This window comes from Berghia stephanieae, chromosome 6, assembly GCF_034508935.2.
Source record: "Berghia stephanieae isolate SIO BIC M18660-M18661 chromosome 6, UCSD_Bste_1.3, whole genome shotgun sequence".
In the NCBI taxonomy this organism is placed as follows: domain Eukaryota; kingdom Metazoa; phylum Mollusca; class Gastropoda; order Nudibranchia; family Aeolidiidae; genus Berghia; species Berghia stephanieae.
In genome coordinates, this window is record NC_088365.1 from 50579934 (window position 1) to 50597433 (window position 17500).

The 17500-nt window shown below is 34.8% G+C and overlaps 1 protein-coding gene across 10 annotated transcripts in view; it reads left to right on the forward strand.

Moving 5' to 3' along the window:
* LOC144975206 (cilia- and flagella-associated protein 54-like) overlaps positions 1-17500 on the forward strand; it is a 100417-nt gene that overhangs the window by 57974 nt on the left and 24943 nt on the right. For 5 of the 10 annotated variants that reach the window (XM_078919053.1, XM_078919057.1, XM_078919047.1 and 2 more), the window contains 8 exons: positions 254-454; positions 1844-2107; positions 5159-5310; positions 7154-7305; positions 9309-9479; positions 9785-9965; positions 12475-12498; positions 17224-17423. In XM_078919053.1, coding sequence (XP_078775179.1) covers positions 254-454; positions 1844-2107; positions 5159-5310; positions 7154-7305; positions 9309-9479; positions 9785-9965; positions 12475-12498; positions 17224-17423 — 1345 coding nt within the window. The remainder of the gene's footprint in view (positions 1-253; positions 455-1843; positions 2108-5158; positions 5311-7153; positions 7306-9308; positions 9480-9784; positions 9966-12474; positions 12499-17223; positions 17424-17500) is intronic. The other 5 variants (XM_078919048.1, XM_078919051.1, XM_078919052.1 and 2 more) reach the window with 3 other exon arrangements.

A 17500-nucleotide genomic window follows, 5' to 3' on the forward strand; every position in this document is an offset into this window, starting at 1 on the left:
ACCATCATCATCATATCATCATCATCATCATCGTCACCGTCATCATCATCATCATCATCATCATCATCATCATCATCATCATCATCATCATCGTCAGCGTCATCATCATCATCATCATCATCATCATCATCATCATCATCATCATCATCATCATCATCATCATCACCATCATCATCATCATCAATGCTATCACACAGATGTTGTATATTTTAAATCCTTTTGTTTTCTGCACCCCCCCCCCCTCTCCACCCAGGCATTGTTCAGATCATCCCTGCCCCACCCCACTGCCGACAGGGACTACGCCCTCTACGATGTAGGTGAAGGCTGTGAGGTCACCAACCTGGTGCCTGGCATTGACTTCATGTCCGACCGGTTCCGGTGTGATGGTAGGCAGATGGTGGCAGCTCTTCGATGGGTCACTGAGGAACTCTCAAGGGGACAGCATAATCTCTTTGTAGGTTTTTAAACATGTGACTCACCGCATCAATCTGTTGTTATATTATTAGAATGAATTACAGTGAAAACTCGGTATATAATAACAATGATGGTGGGATCTCTGTAAAATACCTGTAATAACCGAGTCCTATTATAATCAAATTTCAAAGGAAATAACCCAAATGGCCTAAATCACTATTTAAAATGATGGAGAAGTAGTAAATAACCTGTACACACACACACACACACACACACACATACACTACTCTACACACACACACATACACTACTCTACACACACAAACACATAACACTACACACACACACACATACACTACTCTACACACACATACATACACTACTCTACACACACAAACACATAACACTACACACACACACACACATACACTACTCTACACACACATACATACACTACTCTACACACACACACATAACACTACACACACACACACACATACACTACTCTACACACACACACATACACTACACACACACATACATACACTACTCTACACACACACATACACTACTCTACACACACACACATACACTACTCTACACACACACACATACACTACTCTACACACACACATACATACACTACTCTACACACACACACATAACACTACACACACACACACATACACTACTCTACACACACACATACACTACACACACACACACACAACACACATACACTACTCTACACACACACACATACACTACTCTACACACACACACATACACTACTCTAAAACACACATCATACACTACTCTACACACACACATACACTACTCTACACACACACATACACTACTCTACACACACACATACACTACTCTACACACACACACATACACACACACACACACATACAATTTACACACACACACATTTTACACTACTCACACACACACAACACACTTAACACCACACTAACACACACACACACACATTACATAACACACACACACATGTATAACTCCACACCACACACACACACTTATACATCACATCACACACACACACACACATTTACATACACACACACATGTATATACACTCACACACACACACATTTACATACACACACACACATGTATATACACACACACACCATGTATTACATCACAACACACATCACACACACACTGTATTACACTCCACACCACAATGTATATACACTCACACACACACACACACACGCATGGATACATATGCATGGATATATACACATATAAACTTGTCTTGGAGATATTTAGTGGGTTTTCTTAATAAACAATTAAGCTCGTAAATGTCTTGCTATAGCTGATAAATTTTACTATTATTGCCATAATTAACACAAGTCGTTACAATGTGCTTGTTATCATTTTTTTTTCCAATTAGGTCCTCCCTCTGTTATCCCTGTATCAATATTTCACCACCTTCGTATGCCGAGATGTGCAGAGGGCAGTGGATGGTCGGATACTCAAGGTTCGAATCCTGACAGACCTCGGCTTGTACACAGAGGCACTCATTGTATTACAGCGTCTGCTTAATGGAGAGCGTTTGCCTCACACTGGCGACAGCAACTTCCGCCAGATGGAAGGAAAGAGCAGTTCACCAAGATTCAGTGCGTCCAAACCTGTCATGGATCCACAAAATCTCAAGGTTTGTTTTGGTTTAACCCTCTCCTTACCACCTGCAACAAAACTCTCACATTTGTTTCGTCACAATATACATTTTTATTATTCAGATTTATTTTGTACATCACAAACTTTGAAGAATGATCTTTGTTTTATAAATAAGAACAACAAATTGTTTTGTAGAGAGCTTGTTTGAGTTTTTAAAATCAATTTTTCTGCTGGGCAAGCTGCCATTTTGGGAAAATACTGAAAATGATCTGCAAAGAGAGAGTTAACTCACTCAATCCTAGAAATGTTTGCTACTTTTCAAACATAGAAAAAAAAATGTATTCAAAACAAGAATATACATAGATGGTTTTAGTTTATTCAACTCTTATTAACATGTAAAAACTACAAACATTAGCTTTGATACTATGCCTATAATTTGTTTCAGAAAAATGTAATAAATAGGCATGGGGTAAAAGTAACCTGGGTTAACTACGGATATAGTCGGTGTTAGGGTTGAGTGAGTTAAAACATTTGATTATGTAAATGTGTAGGTAGATATGATGAAAAATAAGAGAAGTTACTGTTATTTGTTATTTACACATAAAAAGATAGCTTTTCTATTAATAATAAAAATGATAATAATAATATATCTTTATTGTCCTCAAAATAGTGGCAATTTGTCATTTCGTTACACATTTCTAACAGTACAATATTATTGAGTAACAACAAGATATGAAGTGAGTAGAAAAGTGCCAGAAGACAATAGAGAATAAAAATTTTTTTCGCGGCGGTGGTGGGGTTTGAACCTGCGACCTTATTGGTACGACAACTCCGCCTGGCAGGTGAGAGCGTGGCTCTACCGTGTGAGCTATCCACGAACACAAAAATATTCGTTTCAAACCCAAAGTCATTTCTAGATCCCTCTCTCACCCACTTCTTGAGATCGCCGATTCGTTCACCACCATCGCGAAGTAATTTTGACCAGCAGTAAAGCTTAATAGCCAATATTCTCATCACAAACATATAACATAGAAACGATTGAGACATTGAGTATGCTCCGGTGTATGGGGTGAATTTTTAATTCAGAAAAGTGAGTGGAGCAGGCACTTATGTTGGTAACAACAAGATATGAAGTGAATAGAAAAGTGCCAGAAGACAATAGAGAATAAAAATTCACCCCATACACCGGAGCATACTCAATGTCTCAATCGTTTCTATGTTATATGTTTTGTGATGAGAATATTGGCTATTAAGCTTTACTGCTGGTCAAAATTACTTCGCGATGGTGGTGAACGAATCGGCGATCTCAAGAAGTGGGTGAGAGAGGGATCTAGAAATGACTTTGGGTTTGAAACGAATATTTTTGTGTTCGTGGATAGCTCACACGGTAGAGCCACGCTCTCACCTGCCAGGCGGAGTTGTCGTACCAATAAGGTCGCAGGTTCGAACCCCACCACCGCCGCAAAAAAATTTTTTATTCTCTATTGTCTTCTGGCACTTTTCTACTCACTTCATATCTTGTTGTTACCAACATAAGTGCCTGCTCCACTCACTTTTCTGAATATTATTGAGTACATACATAACATAATATATTGACATATACACACAATCACACACATGCACACTAGTAACATCGTAGTAATCGTCACCATCAACAACAAAATCATCATCATCATCATCATCATCATCATGATCATCATCATCATCATCATCATCCTCATCCTATTGCGCAATATACACTCAAATTATCTAATCAAAGTGCTTTATAGGATTTCTAAGCCAACAGCAAAACTTACCATTTAGGACAAGTCGTGTAACATGCAAAGCACTCTTACATATTTTTTGTTTGTTTGTTTACAAAGCTTAAAGGCAACGCTTTCACTTACCAGTTACTCATTTCACTCTTGAGTACAGTGAGAGAATAAAAGTCAAAAAAGGCTTTTTAATGGTCCCCACTCTTTTTTTTTTTTATTTTGGTGGAGAAAATTGTAAAAAAAATAGATGGATTAAATGACAGGATATAATTTCCGTGCATATTTTGTATGTCAAGGTAAAGTGTAAAATTATCACTGAACCCTCTCCTTACCAACCATAGAAAAATTGTCACATTTGTCACGATGCAACCGACATTGTCTCATTCTGATTTCTCTTGTACATTACAAAATTTAAGGAAATGCTTTGATGACCGCTATAAATACTAAACACTGTGTTGTAGAGTTTATTTTACCGAACTACATTCTGTATAGAATGAACTTGTTACTTTTTTGTTTGATTAGGAAAGTCTATTTTTGTGTTGGGTGGGTGTGAATTTTCGGGGGAAATTCTATAAATAGCTGGTAAGGAGAGAGTTAATAAGAAATGAAATGCACCAAATTGGACTTATTTTTTTTATTGAAGGAAAAAAAGACTCCGCTCCCGAAGAGAGACACATTTGACACCAGGAGGGCTATATGGAATACCTCTAACTTCTTGGTATCTTTTCCAGGAATGAACAGTTGTCATTGCTGGGTTATTTATTTCACTGCATATTTTGTTACAGGGTTCAGTTGCAATTTTCTTTCTAAACGTTCGATGTTGATTTTTGAGTTATTCTGTGATTAAAATGTTAATTTTTCGAGATTGATAAATGTATTGTCCTTCTTTACCATCATCATCATCATCATCATCATCATCATCATCATCATCGGCGTAGTCGTCAGTATCATCATCATATCATCATCGGCGTAGTCGTCAGCATCATCATCATATCATCATCATCATCATCATCATCATCATCATCATCATCATCATCATCATCATCATCATCATCATCATCGGCGTAGTCGTCAGCATCATCATCATATCATCATCGGCGTAGTCGTCAGCATCATCATCATATCATCATCATCATCATCATCATCATCATCATCATCATCGTCGTCGTCGTCGTAGTCGTCGTCATCATCATCATCATCATCATCATCATCATTTTCATCATGATCATCACCATAGATCATTATCACAATCATCATCACCATCATCACATTTCCCACTATCATCATTATCGTCAGCATCTTCTTCCCCCCCCCCCCCCACACACACACCCCAGGTTCTGGAGACCCTAATAGACAAGCGCCTATCATCCAGCCTAGGGATGCTGTTCGGACCCCACATGACTTGCCACCTCACATTGGTTCAAGCCCATCTATTCGTTAGCTTGGCCGATACCATCCCTGTCCTGCCCAAGGTAGAGGAACACCTGTGAGTATTGCATGTCGAAGTGATACTAGGCTGCTAGAAGCTGTGGACAGTAAAATGTAATAAACAAAAAAAATGAATATAACAGGTTAAAAAGAGAACAAAATACCAAACACGGAACGTTTTGGGCTCAAAACCCTTCTTCAGCCAACAAAAAAAAAAACAATGAAGACATAAATACATTACTAAATTTCACTTAGTCGGCTATCTGGAATTAAGTAATGTATTTATGCCTTCATTGCTTTTTGTTGTTGGCTGAAGAAGGGTTTTGAGCCCGAAACGTTCTGTGTTTGGTATTTTGTTCTTTTTTTGAAGCTGTTATATTCGTTTTTGTTTATTACTAAGTATTGCATGGAACTATTCACCATTGTCTATGCACCCTTCTTCTGTTGTACTGTGGTAAAAACAAAATTTAAAAAATTGGCCAGAAAACTCGTCCTTCAAATATCGATCAATTTAAATGATTCTCAACTTAGCAAAAACTCTCAAACCTGGGACTTTGCAAAGGATTTCATGTGGATAGTGGGCGTTAATGAATAAATTGATATTGTTATTGTTATGGCACCGCGTGGCTCAGCGGTATGGTCTTTGCTTCGGACCCGAAAGGTACCAAGTTCGATTACCCATCGCGCCGTGTGGCCTTGAGCAAATCACCTGGCCTTAGCTTACTTTGCAGTGCTGCACTGCGGCTGATGCCTGGGATATTCAAGTCTTCGCTTGGATTAGATCCTAAAGAATAATTTCCCCTTAGGGATGAATAAAGGGAATTTATTTGTTATCATTATGACCCAGTTTCTCAAAGCATTATCAAGTTGTGATCAACTAGGAGCTGGAAATTGACTTTATAGCCACACATGTTAAACTTGGGGTTAATTACCATTCATTATAGTGGAGAATAACTAATTATTTCTAACTTTAAAAAAAACAACTTAAAAAGCTCATATCATTTTAATTCTAAATTCACCTTTTGGGGTCTGATTCATCCCAACAAAATACCGTTTTCAGACGGTGTGTTACAATTTACCAAAGGGAATTTTGTACCTTGAAATAGTTCCCTTTTGATATCAGATCAACTAGTTTAGGCAAATGATTGCATGCCTGTATTTCCTAGGGAAAGATAGTCATATTTTTTTTTTATGTTGCAGTGAAAACAATCTTAATCTTTGTAAAGCACTTTGAGCACGTTTTGTGGATATTGCGCTATATAAAAGTTCAAAGTTATTTTTTTAAGGAGATGCGAGCTGAAAAATTGGTTAATCTGATAAGAATGTGTATAGCATGTTATTCAATTGACTATTTTTTCATAGTTCTCTTTAACTGTTATTGTTACAACTGTTGTTGATATTTTTATTTCTTGTTGTTGTGCTAATTAAATGGCTTGTGCGGCTATGTGGTCTTGTGATATGACACCCGCTTTTGGATCTGACGGTGCTGGGTTCAAGCCTTGCATGGCGCATAGTTGAGTCCTTGGAAAAAAGCTCTATACTCATATTCTCTCAACGTACTCAGGTGTAAAATGAGTGTCTGGCCATTAACAGTGTAGTCTATCCGAATAAACTGTAATATCGCCTAACAGGCGACATGTCACGTCTTACATGTTACCTGTTGCTGTTGACCAGGGATCCTTTGTAAAGCGCTTTGAGCACGTTTGGTGAATATTGCACTACATATTAGCTCAAAAAGCTCAAGTTTTTAAAGGTTTTCAATTTTTAAAATTTTATTTTATTTGTAGTTTTAGAAGAGATTGAAAAACTGAAAAACAGAATAAATGAAAAGGTCTGTTTTATCTCTATCCTGTTTACTGTGTGAAAATTCACCATCCATAATATTGTCTTTACCATTGCAGCACCATGGATCCCGGTACAGGGACGGCAGTCAATCCACAGAACATCAGCACCATCTCCAGGGGTGGGCCGAGCAATAAGGGTCCCCACTTGTCTACCATTCCATCCATGGGATCCAAGAAGGATAACTCAGGAACCAAGACGAAATCATCAGGTCAGTCCCACTAAATATAATATTATCTTTGAAATATTTGACCTTCTATGCCAAACTGGTATTATGTCAGGAATAAGCAGAGTTTAGAGAGATGATTAGAGAGGCAACCGAGGCATCCTGTTCGGATGATTAGCAAGTGAAAGGCCTTAAATCAGTAAGTCAAGCAGAGTTTATCCCGGTTTCTCTAGTGTGAAGTGGACGAAAGAAACTGATTTGCGCGGGTGGTTGGATGGGAGCATCACCCTTGAATCATATACCTATGATGTTAGCATGGGTGTACGATCCGATAGTGATGTCGTTTCTTCTTCTCTTTACTAGCCTATCCTGCTTCTTTTGTTTGTGATTGTATTTTTGACAGGGGATATTTTTTTTCTGTAAATCTTCTGCCTGTTTGTTCTTGGTTATTTATAATTTAGCTTATGATATCTTTAGGTTATGATTTTGATTGACATTTGTACTATTTTTGTTAGATTGCTTGTTTTTTTTGTTTCAGCGGTCTCTCATATAACCTCAATTGTGTTGGAAGAGACCTAAAGCAACAAACAAAAAAAAAACTGATTTGCTATTCTTTGGATTTCACTCTTTCGTTAGTATCCTTTGGATATGACGCTAGTTTATCACAAAATACTTTCTGCTACATCTAACAGACCCAGCTATTCTATCACTGCTGGGTGGACAGGGGGATAAGAAAAAAAATAATATTGACTTCACCTGGGTTGATCTTGGTCTATCTGGGTGTGAAGTGGCTGCTCTATCAAGCTGATTCCATAATGTGAACATTATAATTTATTTATTATTTTCCATGTTTTAAATATCGTATTTCAGCCTCCCATACTTCACCTCCTCTCCAATAGCTCAACTAACTACAATCATCATCATCATCATTATCAACATCTATCTGGGTGGCTATGTGGTCTAGTGGTATGACACTCGCTTTCGGACCGGAAGATCGCTCAGCGCATAGTTGAGCCCTTGGAAAAGGCTCTTTATTCACTTTCTCTCACCGTACTCAAGTGTAAAATGAGTACTTGACCGTTAACAGCTTTGTCTCTGTCCGAAAAATTTTGTTATTGCCTAACAGGCGTCATGTCCCTGTCCTCCTTGATAAGTCTTGCTGTTGACCAGGGAACCCTTGTAAAGCGCTATATAAATGCTCAATTTTGATTTTTTAAAAATCTTTCTCTTTCATTCATGTGGCTTTATCGTCTTGAGATATAACACTTGCCTTGGGACTGGTAGATTCTTGGTTCGTGTCCTGCTGTGGGCTATGCAAGGTAGAATCCTTGAAAAAAAAGCTATTTACTCGGATTCTTTCACTGTGCTAAGATGGAAAATGTACCTAGCCAGTAATCGTGTTGTAATAATAATATGATTATAATAATACACATTTATACAGCGCTCATTCTCGTGTAAAACACAAGCTCTGGGCACTTTACAATATAAATTATCAATTTTAAGTGAAAAAAAAAATAAATAAATAAATAAATAAAAAAATAATAATAATAATAATTCATAGAGTCAATAAAAACAAATACAGTAAAAATGTGTCTTGAGATTCTTTTTAAAGGTAGGTAAAGACTTACACTCCCTCAGACCACGTGGTAGTTCATTCCAAATCTTGGGGCCGAAACAAGCAAACGATCTATCACCAAATTTTGTTCTTGATCGGTGAAAAAAATAATATTGTAATAGCACCTTATAAGCGTTAAGTGTTTGGACTAGAAATCGCATGCAAAGCACATTCTCCAGAAATTGGTTGAATGTAGTAAGTGAAATGATAAGTGAAATTACAGAAAATAGATCACTTTATGAAAATAGATAATTTTATTCAATTGAAAACAATAAAACTTATTACACTATATGACCTTATTTAAAAGCTCAGTATTTAAAAAAACCTTCATTAAAACAATCACCACCAACCATCTACCACAATAGACTAATTGCCTCCATTTCTTCTCCTTCTCTTCCCCTCACTCCCATTCACACACAACAACTTCCTCCAGCAGTCCTTGAAGGGGACGATGCCAGCGCTGCACCTGGTCCTGCCCGTTTCTCCGACGGAAGTCGCACAATGACCTTGGAGGACATCAAGGGCACCCTTATCTCCATGTCTGATCAGATGGTGACTACCATTGCTGACGTCATCCTGGAAAACGCCTCTCATGAAAAACAAGGTTTGGCTTTTTAAAATTTTGTCACCCATTGCCTCATACTGCTAATATTTTGGTATGACTCAGATAACAAATTTTGAATTAGTACTGAGAATTATGAGAACCCCCTTTCTCTCTCTCTCTCTCTCTCTCTCTCTCTCTCTCTCTCTCTCTCTCTTTCTCTCTCTCTCTCTCTCTCTCTCTCTCTCTCTCTCTCTCTCTCCTCTCTCTCTCTCTCTCTCTCTCTCTCTCTCTCTCTCTCTCTCTCTCTCTCTCTCTCTCCATTGTGTCTTCATAAATCACAACTAACTAATTTTGATTCTCCACAGGCGTGGCAGGAATGTCTGCAGCAGAGATAGAGCTAGTGGTCCTGTGCCACCTGGAGCAGGCAAGGATCGCCCGCCAGAAGCACCACGGACCCATGGCTGCCAGAACAGTGCTGAAGGGACTCAGAATTCTTCAGAACGCCCAGATTCTCAAACAGAGGAAGCCTCAACCACCACAACCCAGGTAAGGGGAAAACATCTGAAATGAATAATGATATACCATCATAATATTTTGTTGTAATATATATTGGCAAGGCCTTTTCTCAAAATCTAGAGATGCCTAAATGAGTCAATAAAATGTATAGTAAAACAAATGAGTAAAAATGACTCTTATAAACGATACAAAAGAAAGTATATGACGTTTTGGCCTTTAATAATATAACATAGTTCCTTTTCTTGTTTACCTGAAGGCCAAAGGCCGTACCGTCGTTTACTTTGTTTTGTATCTTTTATCAGAGTCATTTTACTCCCTTTATACCTTTGCTCAAATCAAATCTTGACCTTTTTGAGGCGTTTGCAGTAATTTATTATTGAAGTGATTTTTTTATGGGAAAAAAATTTGGATACAGTTATACCTTACAGTGGTGTACAGCACTGCAATCTGTCTAAGATTATACCTTATAATAATAATAAATAAATAATAATATAATATACTTATATAACTATATGAGTGCTCATTATTATTATTATTATTATTATTATTATTATTATTATTATTATTATTATTATTATTATTATTATTATTATTATTATTATTATTATGATTATTATTATGTAATTGTATCTAATTGCAAATCTTGTATACAAACAATTTCTGAACTCGAGCAAAGCGGTTGGTTTGATTTCATCGTGTTATATGAATTTCATTATTTCGTGTGATAATATTTATTGTAAACAACAGCTTCACTTATTTATTTATTTATTTATCCTACCAGCATAATGCTTGACTGTTTATAGACTTGTTTTTTGTGAGTGATAATCATAAATTATTAGCATTAAATTTTGGCACCTTGTGAGGTATAGACTCTTAATAAAATATCGTCTTCTTCATGCTGTACTTTTGGCCCCTTTATACAAGAAAAAAAAAATCTCTTTATTAATCCCATAAGGGGAAATTTGTCTCTAGGGCATGGTCTATTCCAGGGGAAGACTGGAATAACCCAAGCGTCAGCCGCAATGCAGCGGCGCAATTTGAGCTAGGGTGAGGCGACTTGCTCAAGGCCACATAGCGCAGCGGCGGATGATCGACCTCAGCACTGTCCCTCTTCAAAAATGTTTTCTCGCTGCCTCAAATATTTCTTCCTTACACGGTCCTGTCCTTAAGGTTGGATGAGTCTTTGGTTTATTTGATCAGTTCTCGTCTTACGTCAGATCACGTGGTCCAAGTAATCAAAATATTATTGTGCTTGAAGCTTCAATCCAAGTAACACGAACATGAACCAGACCTGTCTAGTACCAAGAAACATTCGTAGAATTATGAAATGTTGGCTCTAATTTCATGTAATCTAAATGTTGCTGCTTGAAGCTTGAAGAAATACATAACAATGTGAAATTGAATGTAAGCAGATAAAATGGACGTTTTGGGTTATCCCTTTATGAATATTCATCTTAACAACGCCATTACCTCTTTATCTCATTCATCTGTAGTGTTTCATTCATCCTGTTTTGCCGCTAAAGAGGAAACCCGAAATATCCATTTTATCTGTTTTCGTATATCAAATTGAAGCTTACATTCAAATTCACAATGTTATTTAGCTCTAATTTCAGAACTTCATGAACATTTCTAAGCCATTAAAACAGAGTATTGAAAATGAAAAATGATGCCAGCGTGTATAATTTAAAGGACTTTGATGTGTTATCGTTCTATTCCTTGTGAGGGTAAATTGTTGATTTGTTAAATTAACTATAACGACTACTATTTTTATTTCCTAAACACTACGAATTTTTAAATTTTCAACTAGGCGGCAGGTCTGATGATGAAATAGAAATGTTCAATAAAGAACCTAAGACTCAATTCTAATTGTTAGTTATGACCATGAGGATTTCTAAAAAAACTGGTTTTAGAAATACAACAGAATCTTTTTTTCAGATTGTTCTTTTTCTTAGGAAAACTATTTTTTTTTTAAAAAGCGAGTGAGAAAGCTTCCTACTAATTATAGTGGGTTTTTATGATATTATTATTATGATGTTTGCATTAACTTGATTTGTTATGCATTGTCTCTAATTGGTATAATGTTGTTTGATTTAGATTCCGAAAGACTTAATCTCCCCTCCCCTTTCTTTCGTATAAATTAGGGTAAAACTCACATATTTAGAGTTCATCCAATTTTTTTATTTATCAATTGGGGCAAATATAGATTAATTTGATTATATTTGAGTTGTTGCCATGTTAGAGTCCACTTCATTTTTCTCTGTTAATAGCACATTCATATTATGACCAAATAGTGTAATACAGACTTTAAATTCAACCTTTTCTATGACCTTGAGATAATCGACATAATAAATTAATACCAAGCAGAGATGATGCGTTACAAATATTATGATATATATATATATATATATATATATATATATATATATATATATATATATATATATATATATATATATATATATATATATATATATGTTTGTATGAGTGTGGCCAATAATTACCAATATGCTTATTACCTAATATTTGCATTGACTTTCAGGGAAGATATGAGTCTATATGAAAGGTAAAATATATAAAAGGCGTTTCGTTCGTGTGTAGTTTGACTAACACCATATAACATATTATAATCGCTTAATTAACATTTTTTTGGTCTTCTACACAGTTCTTTGAAATACTTTGTATGAGACTATTGTTTTTATATATTATGTTTTATATATATATATATATATATATATATATATATATATATATATATATATATATATATATATATAATATTATATATATATATATATATATATATATATATATTAACATTATTATATTTGAGCCTTTGCCAGAAGCTGGAACCAAAAAGCATTTCAACATTTTGATGAAAAATTGCAGTAATGTTTTCTTTATTTTTAAATTGGTTCATTTTCATAGCAATGTTTTTATCAATTGTGATTGAGCTTTTATTGATTTTTTTATAGAGCTTTTTTTCAGAGTAGTAATAATAGCAATAATAGTCTAATAATGTGATAATATGGTCAAGACTATGACGTAGATAAAATTTTTCTACAAGTTTACAACATATATTATCCTCTCAATTCTGATCTGATCACAATTCATTTTATAGAGTGACCATCAGAGCCATTCGGCCCATGGAGCCGGAGTTTATTCCAGTTTCTATAGCATGAAACGGACAATAGCAATTGCTACCCTTTGGATAGGACGCTAATCTGTCACAAAGTACTTTCCGTCAAATCTAACAGACTCAGCTATATGATTTGTAAACATTTGAATGTATTCCTCTTAGTGGGGACCTGTGCTTGTGTCTAGATGAGACTTTTATGTGATCTCAAATTAAGTACTTTGATAGTGTGCTCTTGGAATTAATACATTTTCCCTATTTGAACCAACTCCCTTACTTTATCTTGGGAGCTTTAATTGTAATTTCTAGAACATTTTACTATCCCATTTTCTTCCTATTTACTGGCGCTGATATGACCTAAATCCGTAAAACTCTTGAAAACAAACAAACAAACAAACAAACAAAATGCATTTGGCCGAAAGGTGTAGGTTTTAAGAGGAGTCAAATAAGGACAGATGTGATGTGATGTGCATGACTATTAGGACAATAATATACGATTCTTACACTCTTGCTTTTTGGAATTCCGGACGTGTTCCCAACCGCTGCACGAGCTTGCGAGTGCGCGTTGTGAACAAAGTTCAAATTCCAAAATAGCAAGAGTGTAAGAAATTATTTAATTTATTCGACCCCTCAATGAATTTTGATTTCGTCATCTTTGAATAAAAGACATGTTCAAAGATACTTAAATGATACTTCTAGAATGAAATTTAATAAATCCGACGTCATAAATTATTATTGTAAACATGATATCACGTTACTATTTGGGGAGTAGGGAATAATAAACCTTGATCTCGCACAGGCTCATAATATGCTGTATTACTTATTAACCGCTTTAAACGTTGTTTGTAGTGCGCACCATACTATTTTTATAATCCGTCATAAAAAAAAAACAAAAACAAAAAAAACAAAAAAAAAAACAAAAAAAGAAAACAAAACGTCGAGATATTGCCCATAATAACATTCACAGGGCTAATCTTTTTTTCTTCTCCTTTACTTTTTGAGTCTGTCCTCAGAATCCAACTTGGAAAATATGTCAACTCTCTGTCTCAAATTTGTCCTCATCATTCAGACCTATCTCTACTATGACCAGAAAGCAACTTGAACTAACAACATATTATTAAAAACAGAACAGAACTGAAATCTAATAATATATATATATATATATATATATATTATATATATATATATATATATATATATATATATATATATATTATATATATATATATATATATATATATATATATATATATATATATATATTATATATATATATATATATATATATATATATATATATATATATATGTTATCTAAAATAAGTAGGACACTCACATTTTGGGTCGATACGAACGTTTCAATGGGTGTCCATCTCCTCGGTCGACATTGTCGATGGTATCGACAAAATGTGTGTCCCTACTTATTTCATATGCTCTAACCCATATTATCGAGCACTCTCGTACCTACAAGTACCCAGGAAAAATCATATATATATATAAATATAATATAATATGCTGTATTACTTATTAACCGCTTTAAACGTTGTTTGTAGTGCGCACCATACTATTTTTATAATCCGTCATAAAAAAAAAAAAAAAAACAAAAACAAAAAAAAAAACAAAAAAGAAAACAAAACGTCGAGATATTGCCCATAATAACATTCACAGGGCTAATCTTTTTTTCTTCTCCTTTACTTTTTGAGTCTGTCCTCAGAATCCAACTTGGAAAATATGTCAACTCTCTGTCTCAAATTTGTCCTCATCATTCAGACCTATCTCTACTATGACCAGAAAGCAACTTGAACTAACAACATATTATTAAAAACAGAACAGAACTGAAATCTAATAATATATATATATATATATATATATATATATATATATATATATATATATATTATATATATATATATATATATATATATATATATATATATATATTATATATATATATATATATATATATATATATATATATATGTTATCTAAAATAAGTAGGACACTCACATTTTGGGTCGATACGAACGTTTCAATGGGTGTCCATCTCCTCGGTCGACATTGTCGATGGTATCGACAAAATGTGTGTCCCTACTTATTTCATATGCTCTAACCCATATTATCGAGCACTCTCGTACCTACAAGTACCCAGGAAAAATCATATATATATATATAAATATAATATAATATGCTGTATTACTTATTAACCGCTTTAAACGTTGTTTGTAGTGCGCACCATACTATTTTTATAATCCGTCATAAAAAAAAAACAAAAAAACAAAAAAAAAAACAAAAAACAAAAAAGAAAACAAAACGTCGAGATATTGCCCATAATAACATTCACAGGGCTAATCTTTTTTTCTTCTCCTTTACTTTTTGAGTCTGTCCTCAGAATCCAACTTGGAAAATATGTCAACTCTCTGTCTCAAATTTGTCCTCATCATTCAGACCTATCTCTACTATGACCAGAAAGCAACTTGAACTAACAACATATTATTAAAAACAGAACAGAACTGAAATCTAAATATATATATATATATATATATTATAATATATTATATATATATATATATATGTTATCTAAAATAAGTAGGACACTCACATTTTGGGTCGATACGAACGTTTCAATGGGTGTCCATCTCCTCGGTCGACATTGTCGATGGTATCGACAAAATGTGTGTCCCTACTTATTTCATATGCTCTAACCCATATTATCGAGCACTCTCGTACCTACAAGTACCCAGGAAAAATCATATATATATATAAATATAAATGAAATCTCATACGATTCTATTAGAAACTGAACAGGACTGAAATCTAACAATATTTGGTTTTTAAAAAAATAGAACAAAATTTAACTCAACAAGATCAGAACTGAACTAAACTCTATTTGGCTTTATCCGTAGTGAGCATATTCCATTCTCCTTTTTTTAAAAAAAAAATCCTTTGTTATTATTGTATGTATAACTTTTCTTTATGTTTTTATATTGTTTACTAATAATAAAGATAGGGAAAACCCCTTCCTTAGGCTATCCTCACTACCCAGTCCTGTCCAAATATGCTATTCATTCACCTCTTTTATCGAGATCTGTCAATTTTGATGTTTTGTCATTGTCTCATCACAAAACTAATTCCTCACTGATTTACCCATTCATTCTCTTTATTTATTTGTTTATCAATCTATTATCTACTAATTCGTTTATTCTTTATTTATGTATATATCTATTTATTCATTATTATTTTTTTTTAACCTTTCATTTGCGTGTATATCTAATTGTTCCTGTTTAATTGTTATTATAATGTAGGTATCAATTGATCAATTGATATATATATATATATAATACTAGATATTGATTGAATGTGTTACAGCTCTTAAAATTGGGCTGGCTTACTTTGTTAATTACAAAGGAAAAAACAACCACTATTTTATAATTTGTATACCTATGTCTAAACGCTCTGTAATTGCTTATTCGGCTTCTGTACTTACCTAATATATATATTTTATTTTAAATTAAAAAATAATAATAAATACCTTTTATTCATCTCATAGGGGAAAATTTGTCTTTAGGGTATGTTTCCAATGGAAGACTGGAATAACCCAGACGTCAGCCGCGATGCAGCGCCTCAAATTGAGCTAGAGCGAGGGGGGACTTGCTCAAGACCCCACAGTTCAGCGGCGAGTGATCGAACCCGGTACCTTTCGGGTACGAAGCAAAAACAAAAACCGTACCGCTGAGCCACACTGACCCCCCCCCCCCCACCCCACCCCCGATATATAATTATGTGCTAATTCTCATCATAACTCATATTCTACCCCTCCCCACCCTTTGCACAACTACGCTGACCAAGTGTCGCCTTGATTCTCTCCTTACCGACCCTTTTCACGATTTCCCACTAAACATCAGACCCATCTGACATTAAAAAAAAAAGATTTTAAAGCCATTAATCAAAGGATATAAATACCATGTATATCACAGAATTAAGTTTTTATACCAATGATTTTTTAAATCTTTAAATTTTTGTGATTACCAAAGATAACTGAATGAGATAAATGTTGGTGGAATCGTAACAATAAATGTGACGATTTTCCTGTAGTTGGTAAGGAAAGGGTTTACTAATTCGCCTTGTTTGTTCATTAATTCATTCTTCCACCATCTAGACCATCCTCCATGAAGGGAAGCCACTCCCATACGGGTAAAAAGCCAGCAGACGTGAGACTGTCCGAGCCGGACCACGGGCAGCATCAGTACCAGAACTTCCAGGCCAGGTCTCGTCTGGACGCCAGACTTTGGCTTCAATGTCGTCTGGAATTGGTGCAGAGTTTGATGCTGGAGATCAGGGGCATGGGCGAGATCAAAGGTAGGTTGTCATTTATTGATAATGATCCGGAAAAGTGTATAGATAGATCGAAGTTGTTATTGTTTTTTTTGCCATCC